The sequence below is a fragment of the Pyrgilauda ruficollis genome, unplaced genomic scaffold, assembly GCF_017590135.1.
Source record: "Pyrgilauda ruficollis isolate IOZ18807 unplaced genomic scaffold, ASM1759013v1 scaffold1, whole genome shotgun sequence".
Classification (NCBI taxonomy): Eukaryota; Metazoa; Chordata; class Aves; order Passeriformes; family Passeridae; genus Pyrgilauda; species Pyrgilauda ruficollis.
In genome coordinates this window covers 3,853,362-3,871,737 of record NW_024508100.1, presented here as the reverse complement: position 1 = coordinate 3,871,737, position 18,376 = coordinate 3,853,362, and the positions used below count along the sequence as shown (strand labels likewise).

Genomic DNA, 18,376 nt, shown 5'->3' with positions numbered 1-18,376 from the left:
TTTTACTGCTGCACATCTTAACCACTGCTGGGTTCCATGGGCAGCGTGTGTGAGTACGTGTGAGCCTCCATGTCACGTCAAGTGGGAATTACAACTGCTTGATCCTGTAATGGCATGATCTCGTGGCAGCACTTTCCTTATCTAATTGGGTCTGACACTATTCTGAGGTAGCAGACAAACTTGAGTCTCCCTGCAGTGTAATCTAAGAAACTTGAGTGCCAGTAAGACAGATGGGTTTGAGAGGTCTAATTTAGGAGGACTACTAAATTGCAATGTACACATTTTAATGTGCAAAACAAATGGGTGGCTGGCTCAACAAAGTATTAAATAAGTTTATTAAAAGCATGGTTGACTAGTTTTTATGGACTCTGTTTTCAGTATGTGCAATGGTATTTCCATCATTCATGTACTTCTCTATAAGGCACTGTTGTTCTTCTGCCTGGTTTAGGTAGGTACTGTGTGATGCTGAGCTCATGGTACCAGGTGACACCTCCCTCACTATTGCTTAAAAGTGTTAGAGAGGTAAATGCTAAAGACAATCAGTAGATAACAGGGCTAAAAATAGAAGACACCTGAAAAAGAAATTCCTTTTCTATAGCTCTAAGAATTGCTCCTATTTGTCTGACATTGACTTTGAAGGTTTAAAATACAGAAAACTGTTCTTTATAGATGAGCACAACCTAAAGACTGAAATGCTAAAATATAGGTTGGACCTCTTTGCAGAAGAAAAGAAATCCATACAAGGGCAAAAATACACTGCAATGGGTTTCAGCTGTTTGCATAATGTTTGATTTCTGTTGCCTCAGATTCTTGCAAGGTCAGAGATTTATTGCCTATGGTCAAAGGATGTAGAATCTCATACATGTAAATTTATGATGGATACCATCCAGGAAAGACAAATGATATCCAGCTGCCATTACTTTTGCTTGTGATGCTTTTGAGAATCCCTGTATAGCTTGTAAATTCCTGTTGACATTTCCCATGAAGTACATCTCAGATTTCTGTGTGTTGCTGTTAGTTATTGCCGAGATCCAAGAACAAGGAAGGGCTTTTAAACCTTTCATGGCTGCTCTTCAAATAAGAGCAGCTTAAGACAGTGGGATGGCTGAAGCTGTGAGGAAAAGCCTGCCTGCAGGGAAGAGTCTAGAAAAAACCAAGGAGAGGAGATGAGAGTGGTCAGATGATGGTCCTGCAGCTCTTAGTGCTGCAGAGGCTAAGGCTCTGGTTCTCCAGTGGGTCAAACAGGTACCAGTCAGAGCTGCTGGTGCTCCCTCTGCACTGGAGTCCTTGCTGAGGTGGCCCTGCCTGTGCCCTGCCTTGCCCAAGTGCTCCTCTGAGCCCCTCCTGCGCAGCTCCGCGGGCGCTGCAGGGACGTGGGTGCGCGTGCACCGTCGTGTGACACATCTCTGTCACACCTCGCATGCTTCTGACAGCTCCTGCTCACTTTGCAGGCAGGAGAGCTCGAGTGGGAGAAGGTTGGGGAGCAGTACAGCAACAGGCACTGTGCCACAGGGCTTTTGTTTCTTCTGGTGGCTCAAGCCAGATGTGACTCTGGGACACTCATCAGTCTGTCTGGTCTGCTGGGTGGGTTCCTGAAGGGACAGCACGTGGGCAGCATGGCAGGCACCAGCTGCTGAGGCTCTGGTGCTGCTGTTGTCCACGTTGCTTTGCAGGCTCATTCCAGCCCAAAGCAAGCCTTGGGAGCTGCTGTCATATGCTCATTTCAGCTGATGTCCCTGGCTTATGGCAGCACATGGGTAACCACAGCTCACCTTCTGGTGGGAACCAGAGCATAAAGTGCATCAGTGTCCTTGTGGAAATTTTGAGAGATGGGGAGATGTTGATGTAGCCCAGTGCTTGTAACTTAGGACAGGCAACTGTCACTGCATTCAGCAAGGAGCTACTGGAGGGATGGGTAATGGTGGGAGAGAAAAAGGAGGCAACATGGGCAGCAAGGTCTGCCAGCTTTTAGGAGTCAGCAGTTTCCCTCTTACAGACCAGCTACTGCCTGTTCCCAGTTTGCATCCCAGCTAGCTTTCTGTGCACTGCTGCCAAGAGACTTAACTGGCCAAAAATGCATGCATTTGTGGCACTGTAGATGCTTCCATTAACCTATGTGTACTGAAAGATGCAGGAGTAAGTTCTGGTTCCATATATATGTTCTAAAACAAGTGGCATCTTTTGGAAGGTGAGAAGGTAAAGGTCAAGTGGAGCCTAGACTCAGCTAGTGGGCTGAAGTGGCACTAGGGAAAGTAAATAAAATGCACTGTAACTGCTGTAGCATGCATTTAGATATAGTGTAAAAGAACCAAAATATTTTTCAGAGTGATAAAATGCACAAAACATGGAAATCATAGGCTGTGTTAACAGGCAGCAGAGGTTTTCTTCTGTTTCCTTAGCATTAGGAACAGCACCAGACATTGCTGAGCAGTATTCATGTGAAAACTTGCAGATAAGTCCAGAGCAGCGCTGACTCTGAAAGCTTGTGATGGCAAGGGGAACTTGCAGCAGTTGTTATCCCATGTTTGGACACTTCCAGGGTGGCTGCTTTCAATTCAGCAGAGCAGATGCACACAAGTATTCAGCATGCTGGAAATGCATATTGAGGATGAAATTCCCAGTTAATACCACAGTAAATAAAGAGGGTGGTTGCAGGGCTGTTGCATTTAATTCACTAACAATCACTGCAATTAGGCACTTGCTGCTCTTCGTCCCTGTTAGTTTTCATGTGGACTTTACTGCTGAATTTAGTTGCAGAGGCCCTGTGAGGTGTTAGACCCAGACAAAAAATGCCTTGGATGAATCTTCACCAGTGGGCAAACTTCAGCATTTGTTTTTAACATGAAAAAGACCCTCAGCTTCCTGGTGTTTGGTTTATCTCTCCTTGGATAATAAAAAGCCAAGAGGTTTGCTGTAAGAGCAAGACTGCATTTTCTGGGTTTGACTCCAAGGCACTCAGCTGTGAGCAAGCTTTTCACACATCTCGGAGCAATCTGCACACTGGGTGCCTTGCTATGGTACAGTGCTTTAATACTAAGAGGTTTTCTTTCCTTTTCACTAAAGCATATTTGTTGTGTAGTCGAAATAGATTGTGCAGCTGAAGTGTGAGCTACAGCATCCTTTAGAAAAATAGAAGTGTTTGAGGTATCCTTTGTAGAGGAGAAAGTATTAAAAGTGTTTCTGAGTGAAATAAATCTGAAAGAAACAGGATTTTTTATTGCAGTGGAGGGTCGTTATCTTCCATTATGTTTACTATTTTGCTGGAGATATGCTAAATACTGTCTGAATCATTAATAAATAGGTTTCTTTAGAACCATTTATCTGATTGAATTTCTGTGATTTCGTAAGCTGGAAGCTTATAAATAATCTCTTTAAATGCCTTTGTAAACAAATGTGTTTTAATTAGTACAGTCATCTTTGGTAGCTTACAGAAAGTCTTGTAGAGCTGTAAATATGTAATTCCTGACACTTTTATTAAAGTGTTAGCTTAAAGAGGAGCGAGGCAAGTCTGCTTGTGTACCAGCTTCTAAGCAGCATTGGGTATATAATTACATGATTACCAACATTGCATATGTGGCCATGATATCCAGGACTACACAAAATAATATGAATATATTAAATTTTCAGTACCATTAAAACAATTTGCAGCAAAAGTCTGTCACCAGTTTAGGATGTGACAGTGCACAGAATAAAAAGAGCTGCAGCCCTTCAAAGATGTTGCCTTGTTGTGTTATGCTCCAGTAAGAAGGGATTGGAGCTGGTATCAGGAGGCAGGCAGAGTTTCTCACCCTCGTTTTACCTTGGTGGCAGGTGAGTCCTGAAGTCACACTGGGGAAGTTTTTACTGCTACATTTCTGCATTTTTAAAAAACTTTGAAATAATGATGTTTATGAGTAATGATGCTGTCAGTGTTCATCCTGACCCAGTGCATGTCACAAAGTATCCTGAGCTTCTCTTTGCTGATTCTGCCTAAAACTCAAGTGTTCCCTGTACGCAGGTATTTGCATTTCATAAATAAATCTGTGAAGAGTCTTCCTGTAAAAATATGACTGTCTTACAATTGCAGTTAGCTCACTTCTGTATTTTATGCTGAATTTCATGTCTGGCAGGGAGATAAAATCACCTTGCTTTAAGGAGGGAGCACAACTGCTGTTGTCTTGGGCCAGACTATTTTGGTTCATAATGTATCTGGATAACATTGGACTCCAGAAATGAAATTTTGGTGCAGAGATTCTTCTCTGACTTTAACAACTATGTACATTATTAAGCCAGATTACACAGTCCTTATGCAACAATGAAAAATTTAGTAACTGCTCTATATTTAAACCTTTGTGTATTAACTTCATTGCACAGCAATGATAGGTTTGAATGTGGAAAAAAAAAGTGAAACATTAGAGAAGGAATCTGAAATGCTTAGGTAACTCTGTCCAGTTTGTAATAATGTGTCTTCTAGATTAATTTCAAATATGTTTCTATTCTTTGAAGTGGAGGTTTAGTTTTGTTATGTTTGTACTGAATTTGTCTTGTGATAGGGTCTGATGCTGTCTGGTTTTTGGACCAAAATGGTTAATGTACAGAAATGACATTTTTGATTTTTACATCTATTTCAAATCTATTGCTTATTCTCACTGGTGTGGCTTGTAGTCATTGCATTTCTTGAGTTTGATCTACAGTGTCCTTTTCTTTTCAGAAGAGCACCAAACAAATACATCTAGTAGTTGATTCGAGGGTATGCCAACCTCCTGTACACAGAGCTGGTTTAGTGGAGTAAAACTGGAACATCTGAAACACAGACACATGTTCAGTCACACAAGTGTTTTTAGCACTAAGGTGCCCTACAGGAAGCACAGTTAGAGCCTGCTTGTGAGGCTAGCATTGTTTCATGCCTGCTTCAGTGGTGCACCGTGGTGAGAGGTACGATGGGCTGTGCACGTGGAAGCAACATCATGTTTAACCCTGCCAAGTGCTGCAGCCAGCATGAAGGGAGAATCAGGGCATGCAGTGTGGGAATACAGACATTTAGTGGCTTTTTGGCCATTTCCTAACCTTCCAGATCCTTCCTCCATCATGTGAAGATGCTGTGTATCTAAGATGCCAGTATGGCCAGGACAGCTCCATTGCCAGACTGGGCAATCTGCTAAGAGCAGGGAGCAGGTGTGGACCAGACAGAACTGTTCTGGGATTCCCACAGGATGACAGACTGCTGATAGAGTTGCTTCTTCCTTTCCACAGCCAGCTCTGGGTGAGCAGAGAATTGGGTACATGTGAGAGTCATTCTTGTGCTCCGCGGGGGCGGTGGAGTGAGACCTGGAGGATGTGCAAGGTGAACACTTGTCATCAATTTGACTTCCCTGTAGTGAGTTTTATGCTCTTGCTCACAATTGCTCAGAAACAGATGAGCATGGCCCTTCTGACACTTTCAGCAAGTGACCTCTGGCAGTCAGGAACACGATGCCAGCAGTGGGAACTGTTTATCTTTGGATGCAGCTTCCAGGAAATGCCCACCCCGTGCTACCTACCATGAACACGTGGAGGGCTGTTGGAAGCTTGTGTGCAGGGAGTGCCCAGCTGGGGTGGCAGGATGGACAGGCACACATTTCACAGAAACTCAGTAATGTCACCCTGTATCATGAGTGTCTGTGGCCATTTAATGTCACCAGGGCCTTGCTGAGGCATGCCATGCTGAGGACTGAGCAGCTCATTTGGGATATGCACCTTGCCTTTGCAGCTGGCTTTGTGCAGCTCAGTGGCCTCTAAATAAAGCCTGTAGATTTATACTTGAATGGTGTAGGAAACACACCTTTGCTGCTGTCAGAAAACTGTGCAACTGCTGCTTGAGCAGCTATCTGCTGTCTGACTGGCTGCAGGCCATTTCTCTCTGCTGTGCTGGACCTGACAAAGCCCTGGAGAGCCCCTGTGGAAAGGCTGCAGTGGATCAGGTCACTCCACAAACCTACCAGCAGTCTATCAATCAGAGTGGCACAGGTTTGAGCCACACAGCTGTGCCTGTTTTGCTGGTACATGAATGGGAGCAATCTTGTGAGTCAAATGCTGAGGGGTTACAGGCAATCTTGGATTTACACGTTCATAGACACGGATGTGTGTCTGTGAATGTTTCTGGCTCTGTCTGGGTAAATCTTTAAGAACCTCCAAGGATTGTCTTTCTGGGCAACCTATTCTGGTTGTTCACCACTGCCCCAGTAAAAAATTTGTTTCCCAATGTCCACCCTGAACCTCTGAATCCACTGCCATTGCCTTTGGTTGTATTATTTAGCCCTACAGAGAAGTATTTTGTTCCCATTGCAACCGCCTGTCAAGTAGTTGTAGGAATTTCTTGGAGTTGTTGCAGTTTCCTTGGAATGAAGATAATCCAGGGTGAACAATGGACTTTCTTGTTTCTTTCTTTTTTTTCTGCATCTTAGTATTCCTTTTCTTGGTGTGCTGCTTGGATTTCCATCTGGGATTTCATGTATGCAGCAAAGCTTATTGACTATTATTTAATAGACTAATTTAACACAATTATGAAATTGATTAGGGTCAAAGATCTTAATATACCTTTGTATGGCAACCCTTTCTTTGAGAAGTGGTGAACCTGCCTTTTCACAGCCAAACACTTGAGCAAACTGGAGTGTCCAAGGACTGGAGTCAGTGAGTGGTCTTCCTGTGATGGTGTTCTGGTGGATGTCCTTGTTCTATATGAAAAGTCTTAATACCACCTTTCTGCTGCTTTGTCCCTCCATGCTGTGGGCTCCAGGGTTCATTCTGCCATGGGCTCTGAAAGCCCTGCCTCTGCTGCCCATCATGGCTTACGTGGATTCAAAAGCAGTTTAAGGCAGTTCCTGCTGGTAGCCTTTGGGTCAGTTGTCAGCAGGTGGCTTTGTCCTTTATGTGAACGTGAGGAACCACCGACAGCTGCTAGACATGGCCCCTGCCCTGGAATGCTGACCAGCCTGGGCTTATCAAGCATTAGAAAGAGCTGTAAAGCAGACTGAGAGGACCCTGCTGTGAACCTGCTTATGGGGAAACACTGGAGTCTTGAACATCTGAAAGCCCTTTATCATCTGGCACAAAGGACAATGTGATAAATCAGACACCCATGCACCTCTCCATATGTCGGGCTACACCCAAAACAGAGAGCTGCAGGCTTGATTTGGATTTTGGGTGGCATTTTTTAGATCCCTGCCTTCCCAGATGAAATCAATATCAGTGATGAGGGGGATAATTCTGTGCATCCACCTGAGATGAGGAAATTGCCCTTTTCTATCAGCTCTGGTGTCCAGGCCTGGTACCACACCGGGGTTGGAAGCTGTAGCAAAGCATAATTACCCAACTTCAACCATGTTCCATGCACAGAGACTGTTACCCTGTTGCTCTGACAGGCTGCCTCCCCCCCCCCCCCCCCCCTTTTGTTATTTTTTTAGGTGGAATTTAAGGCGTGAGCTGCAAAACACAAAGCAGCTCTGGCTGTGATTACCTCTGTGAGTGCCTTTCTCTCCTCCTGTGGTCACAGGCAGCTGAGGGAAAGCAAAAGCTGTCAGGTCCCTGCAGAAAAAGAGAGAAATTAGTGCTGGCAGAGTCTGTACAAGACAACTTATCTGCTGTGAAGTTTGAGTCCCTTGTTCCTGCTGGTGTGATCTGTTAATGTAACATGCCTGAAATGTTTTCTTACATTCTTACAGTTTTTTTCTAAGACATGCAAGATGAAAAACGTGGGGATGTTTACTCCAGTACTAGTGGAGTTGTGCTGGGCTCGTTTTCTTTTTGTGCATTCACAATGTATGTTATTGATTATAATATACAAATTAGTCACATAAACATGTCTGCATTTCTGTAAAGATCTATGTAAAGCTTATGCTTTAAAATCTGTAGTGGATTCATAGGTGTTGAGTAATTAGATGAAACAAAAACTCCTTTTAAGAAAAAAAAAGTGAAGTTAGAGGAGGTCTTTCAGCAAGTGTGTTTATTACATTTACTGCTATCAGTATGAGCTGGTAGTACTGAAAAAGCCTTAAAGCAGTTTTGTTAATATTCAGCCCTTTTAATTCTCCTCACTGGTCAATTAAAAATACTCTTCTTAGATTCAGTCCCATGTTCTTTGTGGCACTTCTGTAAAGTCCTGCCCTACTGGGCTGGCAGGTAACATAAAAGAGTTTGTGCTTTAAAAAGGCACACAGCCATGCCCCTGAACCTTGGTGATATTTCTGTGAACTCCCCAGTTGATGGCAAGGAAGTGCACTAAAGCCTTGCTTTCTTCTCCCTGTGGTAAGCAGACTTTCCTTAAATAGAAAGAGGCAAATAAGTTTAGTATGTAGTCTGGTTTCATTAATGTTTTCCAGAATTAATACTAAGTAAATCTCAATCAACAGTTCTGTATATTCCTTATCAGACTTCTAATGGCTTCAAGTATATTGCTCATTGTATTTCTAGGTGTTTACCTTTCTATTTACGATTTGGTGCCATCCTTCTCCTCTTCCTTCCCATATGCTATTTTATCTTCAGTCCCCACTTTCTTGTCATCAGTCTAAGTACAGTTGCATCCAGGTTGGGCTGAGTGAAACAGGCTCATGTAGGTATGTTCAGAGGCCATCTAGAAAACAAGAAGATTATTTGAATTTAGTCCCTGACACAAGGTTTTGTATTTAAAATGTTTTGTATTTAAAATGCAACTACCCCAGGTAGTTGTTAGAAATTACAGATGTAAAATTTGCATCATTAAGATTTTCTGTATAAATATCAGTAGTCCCTAATTTGGGTATTTCACTATTTTCAAGATTAATATCCCAGTTTAAGGTAGCAGCCTGATGATCTGATTGGGCTGTTTTTGTGAGTACTTTGGTCAGTCTTTGTTGGTGTTGTTTAAATAAAAGCATTTAGATGCTTAAGTTTAGAACCTTGTATTTAAAAGCAAACCTCAGACCTAAACAAAAAGTCTGTAATCAATTTTCTCTTGTGAATCACATTTTTACCAAAAATCCTTTTTCCCTAAGTGTCTTGAAGAAAAAATTTAAAATTTTATGGGAATGCTTTGTGGTTTCTTAGCTAGTACACTGCTGATTTATAGGCAGACAGAACTAAATGTGTGAGTATGTAGTCATTACTGTTCTGTATTAGTTCTGTTTTGCTTTGGGTTTTTTCACCATTAATTCTCAGGTTATTTTCACATTGCACTAATCATTCCAATTACAAATGTTTAATTTGTCATTTGGTGCATATTAAATCCTGCTGAAGAGTGTTTGTGCCCCAGAGTGTTTGTCCATTTCAAGCACTGATGCTGGACTGTGGTTCTGATCTCATTGTTCAAAAGAAAGTTCGTTCCTGACCAGAAGTATTGAATTCCCTGCAGTGTTTGTTTCCTTCATGCAGAATCAAGCAAATTTGAAAAAGATGATTATTCACCTCACACTTGGGATCTGCTGCAGTTCCTCTTATGGCTGTGAGGGCAGTGTCAGCTCCAGGTCATGGCTTTGCTCAGCCTGTAACAGACTGGCAGAAAGGAGCAAGCACTTCCACATCCATTTCTCATTGCAGAACCGTGTGGATTCCTGTTCAAGGTCTGTGAATTAAAACCAGGAGAGATTTTCTTCAGAATGTAACTGCAGAAACACACTCCCATGCAGTTCTTTGGTTGGCCACTGCCTTGTTTTGGATAGGTCAAGCAACTCTTTCATGGACTGTTGTATTACCAGCTGCTTTCTGGATTGGAAAACATTTGTAGAAATAGTTCTTTGTTCATCCTCTTTTTACTGATAGATGTGGCAGTAGTACAGGAGAGACTGTTGAGAGCAGCAATGGTGATACTTGCAATGGAGTAACGGAGAAAGCAGGAGCCTGTTGTTGAGGAATATGGCTGGAAGTGTTTCTTCTTGTGTGTTCATAATAAACACAGTGCAGTGTGAGGAAGAATGCCTCCTTCTGGGGGGACTGTGGGTCAGTAGAAGGGAGGAGAGGGGCATCAGGACTTCCCTGTTAAAATACATTGATGAGCCATGGCTGGAAACAGCTCTGAGCTGTGAAGAGCTGCACGGATGCCCTTGGCTTGCATAGCTGCAGCGTGTCCTATTGCAGCAGGCAGGGATGGGAATGGGGAGAGGGGGATCAGGGTCTGCAGCTGCCCACAGCTCTGTCTGTGCCTGCAGAAATCACTGCGCTGGAGCAAAATCCCAGGTTTTTTTCCTTACCCAGCCACAGGTTGAATGTACAGCCTTGTCTGGATGTCTCAGATCTCTGAGCATACTCCCTTTTGGCTAAGATGGGACTGACCAGGCTGAGCAAACTGCTCTGACATACAGGTATGAGCCTCCTGTGTGAGTGTGCCAAGCAGCATTACTGCATTTCAAGTGACCTTTCGGTCTGAAACTTTGCCAAAGGGAGGGGAAAGGAAGCCACAGTTGACTCGAGTTCTGCACAGAGATCCTGCAAACAGATGGTGTTTGCATATAGGAGATTCTGTTCGGGTGCAACTCCACTACAACTCTTGGTTTTTAATGATTGCAGGCGGGCTAAACTCCGGCTATATTTGGAACAGCTAAAACAGCTTGTGCCTCTCGGGCCGGACAGCACCAGACACACCACTCTAAGTCTGTTGAAAAGAGCTAAGATGCATATCAAGGTAAAAACACTCATCCATGTTTTTATTTCTTTCAAGGGAGAATCTTCCAGAATGTGTATCCATAGAGAGAAAACAAATTTTCGCACAAAATCCATATCCATATGTCCAATCTTCTGGATTTGTTGGCCTTTATTACTTGCAGGGGTATCAGTCACAGTGTCAAAGTTTAGTGCTTTGCAGTTTAGCATCTCAGATATATAAAACAGTGGTTTTGTGATTTCTTAGTTGCTAACTAGTGTATTTAGTGATTTACTCTATAATTTTAAAAAATCTGTAAAAGCTGTGCTTTGATTAATATATTTAAGAAACAAGCAAAGTAGCATTGTACTGCATTTGCTAAAATGTAAGAAGCCAGATCCATTAATGATAAAAAAAAAATTGAATAAAAAATATCATATCTGTTAGTCAGCCTTATCCCATCAACATTTTGTTGACCAGGTTCTCATTTAAATGAAAGAAAAAATTAAATGCAATCTCCTGTTAGTTGCTGCACCCCTTGTTACAAGTTTAAAACAAAAAAACAGCCTCAAATCTCATCAGTGATCCAGCAGCAGTGCAGGTTCTACATTTGCACAGGTAATTCAAAGGAAATTATTCCTCAGGCCTTCTCTCTCTAAAGACACCTTCACTCCCATTTTCACTGTCATTGTTTTCAGGGAACAGGGTTATATGCAGAAATAAGACAAAGAGGTATTCAAATGTAAAAGTTAAAGAACAGGTTTCTGCTGCTGTGTCCAGGACTGTAATTACTCATCTGGCATTTTTTCAGTGTTACAGAGAAACAGGTCAAGAAAAGTGTCAGGCAAAATTGAACACTGCCAGTAATCTTGGAATATTTTGGAGAACATCCTGCTGATGCACAGCTTTAAGATTCACTGCTGTTACAGAAGTGGGTGTAATTCATACGAAGAAATAAAGATTAATTTAAGCAAAACCATTCTTATTAACAAGTTTACAGAGCTACTTTTTCAGCACTTCTAAGCACATTTACTCCAGCTGGGCAACCCCTGTTTTTACCATTGGAGATTTTGGCCTCTTGTTTATAATTCAGGCTAACATGCATGAAAGGCACTGCATGTGGTTTTTGTCTTGGGCTGCCCCCCTATGATGGGCTTATGCATACAAATTGAAAAAGTGTTTTTACAAGTGGCGAGTGTGCGAGATTAGCCCTGTAGTTACCATTTCAGCTGCTGATAAAAAAAGCTGGGAACAGATTCTTTCCAGATCCGTCTTGCACAGCACCAAGTACTCATCTTCTGAAAACCGAAGTTTAACTTTCTTTTTAAGATTTTAACTGAACCTGCCCAAAGTGTGTTAGCACTTAATTGCTGCCCTTTGCCAGGTCAGCTCCCTCCCCTGCCCTGGCAGAGCTTGCCCGTGCCTGGCTGGCATTTGGAACACAACCATTAGTTCTCAACTTTTCACACATGCACGCCCCCCATATATTGAGATCTGCTCTGAAAGACTGGATGGTTTTGAGTCTCCTGGATATGAATCACTGAGTTCTTTCCTAAAATAGTTGTTAAGAGTTCGGGATTGCAGCCAGGAAAATACAGGAAAAGGAAGTCTGATCAATTGGGCACATTTGGTTTGTTGTGTACATGGATGTACCAACCCCTTTTCCTATTCTAACATTGTGTATCCACCTATGATGATTATCTGCAGAGTGTATTGCCTGGGAGGGGGCTTAAAATGTGGCGGAAGAAGGTGGATTTCATTGAGCCAGGAAGCTGCCCCATTCAAGGGTGTCAATTATTTTTTCAAACACTTTTATTTCAGGCTTGCATGGGAACAGCAAGATCTCTGAAAGGTTTTTGCTTGTGCTTTGCTGTGCACTGTCCCAGCCTGCTCTCCTCAGAAAGCCAAGCTTAGGTTCAATCAGACGGCAGGGAGGAGACTTCAGCAGCTGTATTCACTCCCTGCACATCTCCTAAATCTCAGTGATCATGTAAACACAGCTCACAGAGAATCTGCTCACTCTTACGAGTGCTTTTACTGCTACAACCTGTAATTTACTGCATCAGATAGATAATTTTTTTAATAATAAAATGTGTTTAGATTTGTGTATTCTTCATGCTTTTAATCCCATCATACTCTTAGAAATTTTTCCCTAACTATGCAGTCAGTTATTTTAAATGGCTAGCACCGATCTGGAGAAGGGCTCAGTTCAAATACAAAAAGGCACTTTATTCCTGTTACTGTATTTGGACCAACAGTGCAGCACATTTCACTGGGTGTGAAGCATTCTTTTTATTTGCAAAATTAATTCCTGCTTTTATTCTGTCAGAGGGGAGATTTTAAGTAGATACGTGAAGGATCCTTTCACAGTCTCTTTGCTGAGAAATTCTGAATTAATACCACTGACTTTGTAGATGATATCGTAGAATTATCATACTTGCTCTGGAGAAGTTCAAGGAAAAAAAAAGCGAGAATAAAGACAGTTGTTAGTAAATTGCTCCTTCTATATATAATTAATGCTGCTTATTGTTAATGAAGCTTTTTAAATGCTAAAATTTTCCATGGCCTGCGGTAGGAGGGAGAACATTCAGAGGCTCACGATGGTTCCTTTATGGTGATAAGTGAAGTAAGAGACTGATCTAAAGATGCATTATGTTCTCACTGAAACCTGAGCTGTGCTCCAGTTATCAAAGATGATGCTGGTTTCACCTGATAAAATGATTTAAATATTCCCCACAACCAAGGCAACAATAATTTGGTCTTAGCCAATGAACGTCTGCTAGTGGCAAGAGAGTCTCTGATAGGTTTTTTTATTATAATTTCTTTTCCCCTGTAACCATATATCTTACACTGAAACAAATTCAACCTGCTAAAATTGTACTGACCTCTACAGAATGCTAACTAAAAAATTGAAATTTTAAATTTAATTTGAACTTTATATTAATTAATTAAAATTCTTAAATTGCTTTCAAATTACTGTTTACAAGAAAACCTTAAGTTACTTATGCTTTATGGGTACAAACTGTCAGCTCACTGTGTTTCTCTCCCTTTAAGAAATTGGAAGAACAGGACCGAAAAGCTCTAAATATTAAAGAACAATTACAGCGGGAGCACCGCTACCTCAAGCGCAGATTGGAGCAGCTATCCGTGCAGGGCATGGAGAGAATCCGCACTGACAGCATGGGATCAACAATATCCACTGACTCTGAACAAGGTAACTCAGCCAGAGGGGAGCAGGGAAACAAGGAAATGTCATTTAGAACGAAAATCAAGCTTTCAACAAAACCCAGACAAAATTATAACATAGTGCGATTTGAGGAGTAAAAAATTAAGGCATCTTTTTCACATTCTTTGAAAAATGTTTTTTTTCTAATCAGTTTTGAAGCTGTTAATATTGTGTGTATTTTTAAAGCTATTTATCCTGCATGTGTTTTTGCCATTTTTTTTAACAATTACTATTTGATGTTTGGAATTTTTAGTTAAATTATTGGTAAGGCTGGCATAATGTTTTCTCGTGGAAAAGCAAATCTTATTTGGCTTAATTCATTTAATTCATAATTTGCATGAGTAAATTATTTCCACATCATTTATTGTGAAATTTTAAAACATTTTCTGTGCAATGATCACCAAGGGTTCTCTGCATTTGCTTCTCATTTAAGACAGCTTGTCAAGCCGGCTGTTGCCATTTCTTATTTTCCCATTTGGAAGTTTTTCTGGGCAGAACAGTCGCCCAGGCTGGCTGTTTCAGGGCCCAGGGGGGTTGAGTGGTCAGTCTTGGGGCACTTACCTGGGGACAGGTGATCACACCACGGGCAGCCAACGCCTGCATGGTTGGAATTACCATGGACAGTACTGCAGTACAGCAGCCTCTGAGGGGCAGCTGTTCTCTAAATCAGTGTCTCTGTGCAGGTTGGAGCAGTTCTGGGAAAGCATTTGCAGTATATTTATGTGGCTGAGGACAGAAGGGATTTTAATTCTCAGGTGGACAAGACAATCCTTTCCTCAGGAATTACTGTGCCAGTTGTTACTTTTTTTAAATCATTGCAATTGAGGTGTGACACTGGCCCATGACCAGTTGCTACAACTTTCTGAAAATGTGCCTTCTTATGTTTTCTTTAGAAGTAGACATTGAAGGAATGGAGTTTACTCCAGGTGAAATGGACAGTGTTGGAAGTGCCAGTGATGCTGAAGACCACTACAGTTTGCAGAGCGGCTCGAGTGACGGAGGTTACACACATTCCCGCAGACTGAATGCCAGGCTCTCATAGTGCCTGAGCGAGCCGCTCGACTCAGGACCATCTGACTGAAGCACTTATATATGAATATTCCAGAGGTGTCAACTGCCACTCTTCCGGGAAACCCCAACCACAATGCTCTGACATGGAGGTTTCTTACCCACGGTTCCCTGCACTCTAACCACAATATTAGATATTGTAAATCATGGGTTTGCTGCAGAGAACTGTGGTTAGGTACAGTTGTGACTTAAAGCTAGCTTGATGTAGCCATCCTGCAAATTAAAGGAAATAAATTATGTCGTTCCATTCAAGAAGTATTGAATTCAAACTGTTGGAAGCATGGTGTAAGGGAGTTTGACAGTTTATTTTGATTTTTCAGAAACCATTTTCAAACATGGAAGAATAAATGAAATCTACAATGTGTTAGTGATTCAGAGATACAAAAACCTAAAACTACTTTTTGTGATATTTTTTCCTGAAAAAAACCCCAAACCCAAAACATTTTGAATGCTGTATAGTGGGCTCCATAGAGTAAATTCTTTCAGCAGTTGTTTGGGTGAAGCAGGCAGATAAATCTTCAAATCTCAAATGATCTTTAGAAAAGGTCGTATTTACAAGTCACTACTGTACTTCAAAATGGGGGAAAAGCCAGCTCTAATAATGACTTCATGTGGGATGATCTCAACTTTCTTTTGCTTTTTGTATTCAATATCCAACCAGCAGCAAATCATTCTATCCATGTTAACGGGAGCAGTAGAAAGCATCATGGCAGTTTTAACCTGTTACCGTGGAATGGATGACATTTGAAGCATTTCAGTGGTTTTATGGGTTGTTGTTTTCATTTCTTTCTCTGAAGAATACAGAACTCAAGTGATCCAGTTTGTGATAGTTAACCTTTCCTTGCAAGGAAATGAAATCTCTGTTTGCTTGTATTTTTTTTTTCTTCTCTTCTATTTACACTTGTCAATACATTTTTATGGAAGGCATGGCTTAAAATTACAGTATTCAGCTAGAAGATAATTAATTTTTTTCTTTTGCACACTATAATTGCATTTTCTATTCTTAAAAAAGTGCAAAAAAATTAAAATGTATGCTGTAAAACAGCAAAGTTTATTTAGTACTCATCAAGCTGTTCAGAACATATTTACCCAAATTGTAGCAATACTATGAAGATGTATTTTAATACAACTTCTGCTTAGTGAAGTCATTAGAGCTTGGCTTGCCGGGTAAGAAAAAAATGGACCAGTCTTTGCATTATCTGTTTAAAGAAGGTCTTTTAAAAAAATAAAAAAAAAAGAAGAAAAAAAAAGAAAAAAATTGAAAAAAAAAAAAGAAAAAGCTATAAACACTTTTAGGGAAGTGATTTTAGCAAGTGTAGTCTATATTTCCTGTAAGAGATTTTGTATTATATTTTCCTAAATGTTCTCATTTACTTGTATAAGGAGGGGAATGGTACAGACCCAGACCAGAGTCTCAGGGACTCTTCACCTTTGTCATATTGTGCCTTGGTGACCATTTATGTATGCCTCTCCTTCTCATTGTTTAAAGGACAACTAAGCTTTGTTTCAAGACCCTCTGTTCAAATGGTCAGTTGTCCACCTTCTTACGGATGAAGCAGAGAGGTGTATTTATATCTTCACCCTCTCACAACTGATTCAGTGTGGCTTTAAGTAAAATCATGAAATTAGGTTTTGGTGCGAGGGTTAATTGTCTTTGTATGAGCCCTCCCTTGGATTCTTCAGCACCCAAATCTATTTTTTGTTAGCTTATAAAGTCAGGGTCTCTGTGAGACCAGCGCTCAGTGGCTTGGGAAACACAAACGTACTGTGTAAGGCTATGGGATGTCCAAGTGTGGTGCCATTTTTAGCATTGAGATACAAGACCTCATGACAGACTGACCATAATGATCAAAAGCAAAGGTTCAGTTGTTCTTTCAACATCTGACATACGTGTCCTCCCTTTGGCTCTTACAACACGGAGTAGAAATATGAATACATTTTGTGGCAGCTTACAGATCCTTGTTTGCACTCTTGCTTACTGCTTGGAACTTGCCAACAAGGAAACGTATACATTTAATTTACATAACCTAATGGATGGCCACCCCTACTTTGGCTCTGGGGAGGGGCCTAAGGTTATCAACTCTGGCAGCTGAATAAGAAAACAATTAACCTTTTCTGTGATGCAGGTTTTGGTATTACATTCTATACACCTTGCATATTACTAAAATCCTCATTGTTGGGGAAAGCACACAGCAATATACTCATTGTGTGTAGCTGACAAGCAGCAGAAATTACTAGCTCCTTTGGTGCATATGTAACTAATTTCCAAATCATGGAAAAAAAAAAATAAGAGTTTACTTTAACACACGACTGTTAACAGGAAAAAAACAAAAAAAGAGGCTAGTATATTGTTGCTGTTCATTTATTATATAATGAACACATTCATGGATTGTAAAGTGTTTCCTTTCATGACAAGCAGCTCTTGCACAGAACCTCCTAATGAAAAGAGATTTGAAACTTACAGAAGGAAAAACAAGACTTTAAATTGAACATTATTGTACCTTAGGTCAACCTGAAATTTTCCTTTTAAAGATGAATGTGCTAACTTAATGAGTTCTTCCACGCTGGGTATCCATGGCTTTGTAGATCTTATATTTTCAATAAAAATTACTCGAATAATCTTGAGTGGAAATAAAAAGGGTTTATTTGTTTTTACTTTTTCAGTTGTTACAGCTGGGAGCTATTAACGCTGGTAAAGAAAAATGACACCATACTGCCTGTGTCATTCTCCCTCGAGCACAGCCCAATTTAAGGTGGAATTTTCAGGCACAGCCCCCCGACAGCAGCAGCCCCGTTAGAGGCAATGGCACAGCAGTTCCTAGGGTCAGCTTTGGGTGCTGGCCTGTCCCCAGCAGAGCTGCAGTCACTGGGGACAGTCGGGGCTCTGACGTTCTTTCAGGTTCTGCTGCTGAGCAGCCAGCGCAGCACTGCCTGTGGCCACAGCACCTTGGGATGCAAACAGTGTTATTTTTATTCTTTTTTTCTCACCTGGACACTTGTGCGTGTGCCGTGTGTGTGTGCACAAGTGTACCTGTGCCCACAGTGGGACTGCAAAAAGCAATCTGTTTGCTGCAGGATTAAATCCTGCCACCACCTTGGCAGCTCTGCCGTGTTGTTGTGGCCACGCTTTTACCAGGCGAGGAGGTGCTGCTGCTCAGTTCATCCATTTCCTCTGCAGTTAGCACACTGGAAAAGGAGTAGGGACAAGATTACAGGGCTGCTAGGTCTTTTTCTCTGTGGAAGGGGCTCTGGAGAGATGAAGTCATCACAGAGTTCTTTTTCTGGAGATGTAGAGGTTTGGCCTGTTTCCTGGGCGAGAAGAAAGGAAGGGCTTTCCCTTGCAGCACGCAGGTGTCGGAGGATGCACGCCTCTGCATTGCTCCTGGATTAGTGCTTCCTCCAGCTCCCTGCCTGCACTCTGGCATCTCCAGAGGGAGGCACAAAAAAAAACAGCCTAAAATTGTGTGTTCTTTCTGCATGTTCTCCGCTGCAATTCAGAGGATGAATCCTCCTTC

The 18,376-nt window shown here is 41.6% G+C and overlaps 1 protein-coding gene across 3 annotated transcripts in view; it reads left to right on the top strand.

The window, feature by feature from the left end:
- Positions 1 to 17,480, top strand: part of MXD4 (MAX dimerization protein 4) — a 38,508-nt gene extending 21,028 nt beyond the window's left edge. For all 3 annotated transcript variants that reach the window (XM_041467316.1, XM_041467395.1, XM_041467232.1), the window contains exons 4-6: positions 10,495 to 10,609; positions 13,622 to 13,781; positions 14,687 to 17,480. In XM_041467316.1, the coding sequence (XP_041323250.1) occupies positions 10,495 to 10,609; positions 13,622 to 13,781; positions 14,687 to 14,835 (424 nt within the window). In that variant the 3' untranslated portion in view covers positions 14,836 to 17,480. The remainder of the gene's footprint in view (positions 1 to 10,494; positions 10,610 to 13,621; positions 13,782 to 14,686) is intronic.
- Positions 17,481 to 18,376: the final 896 nt, after the last annotated feature.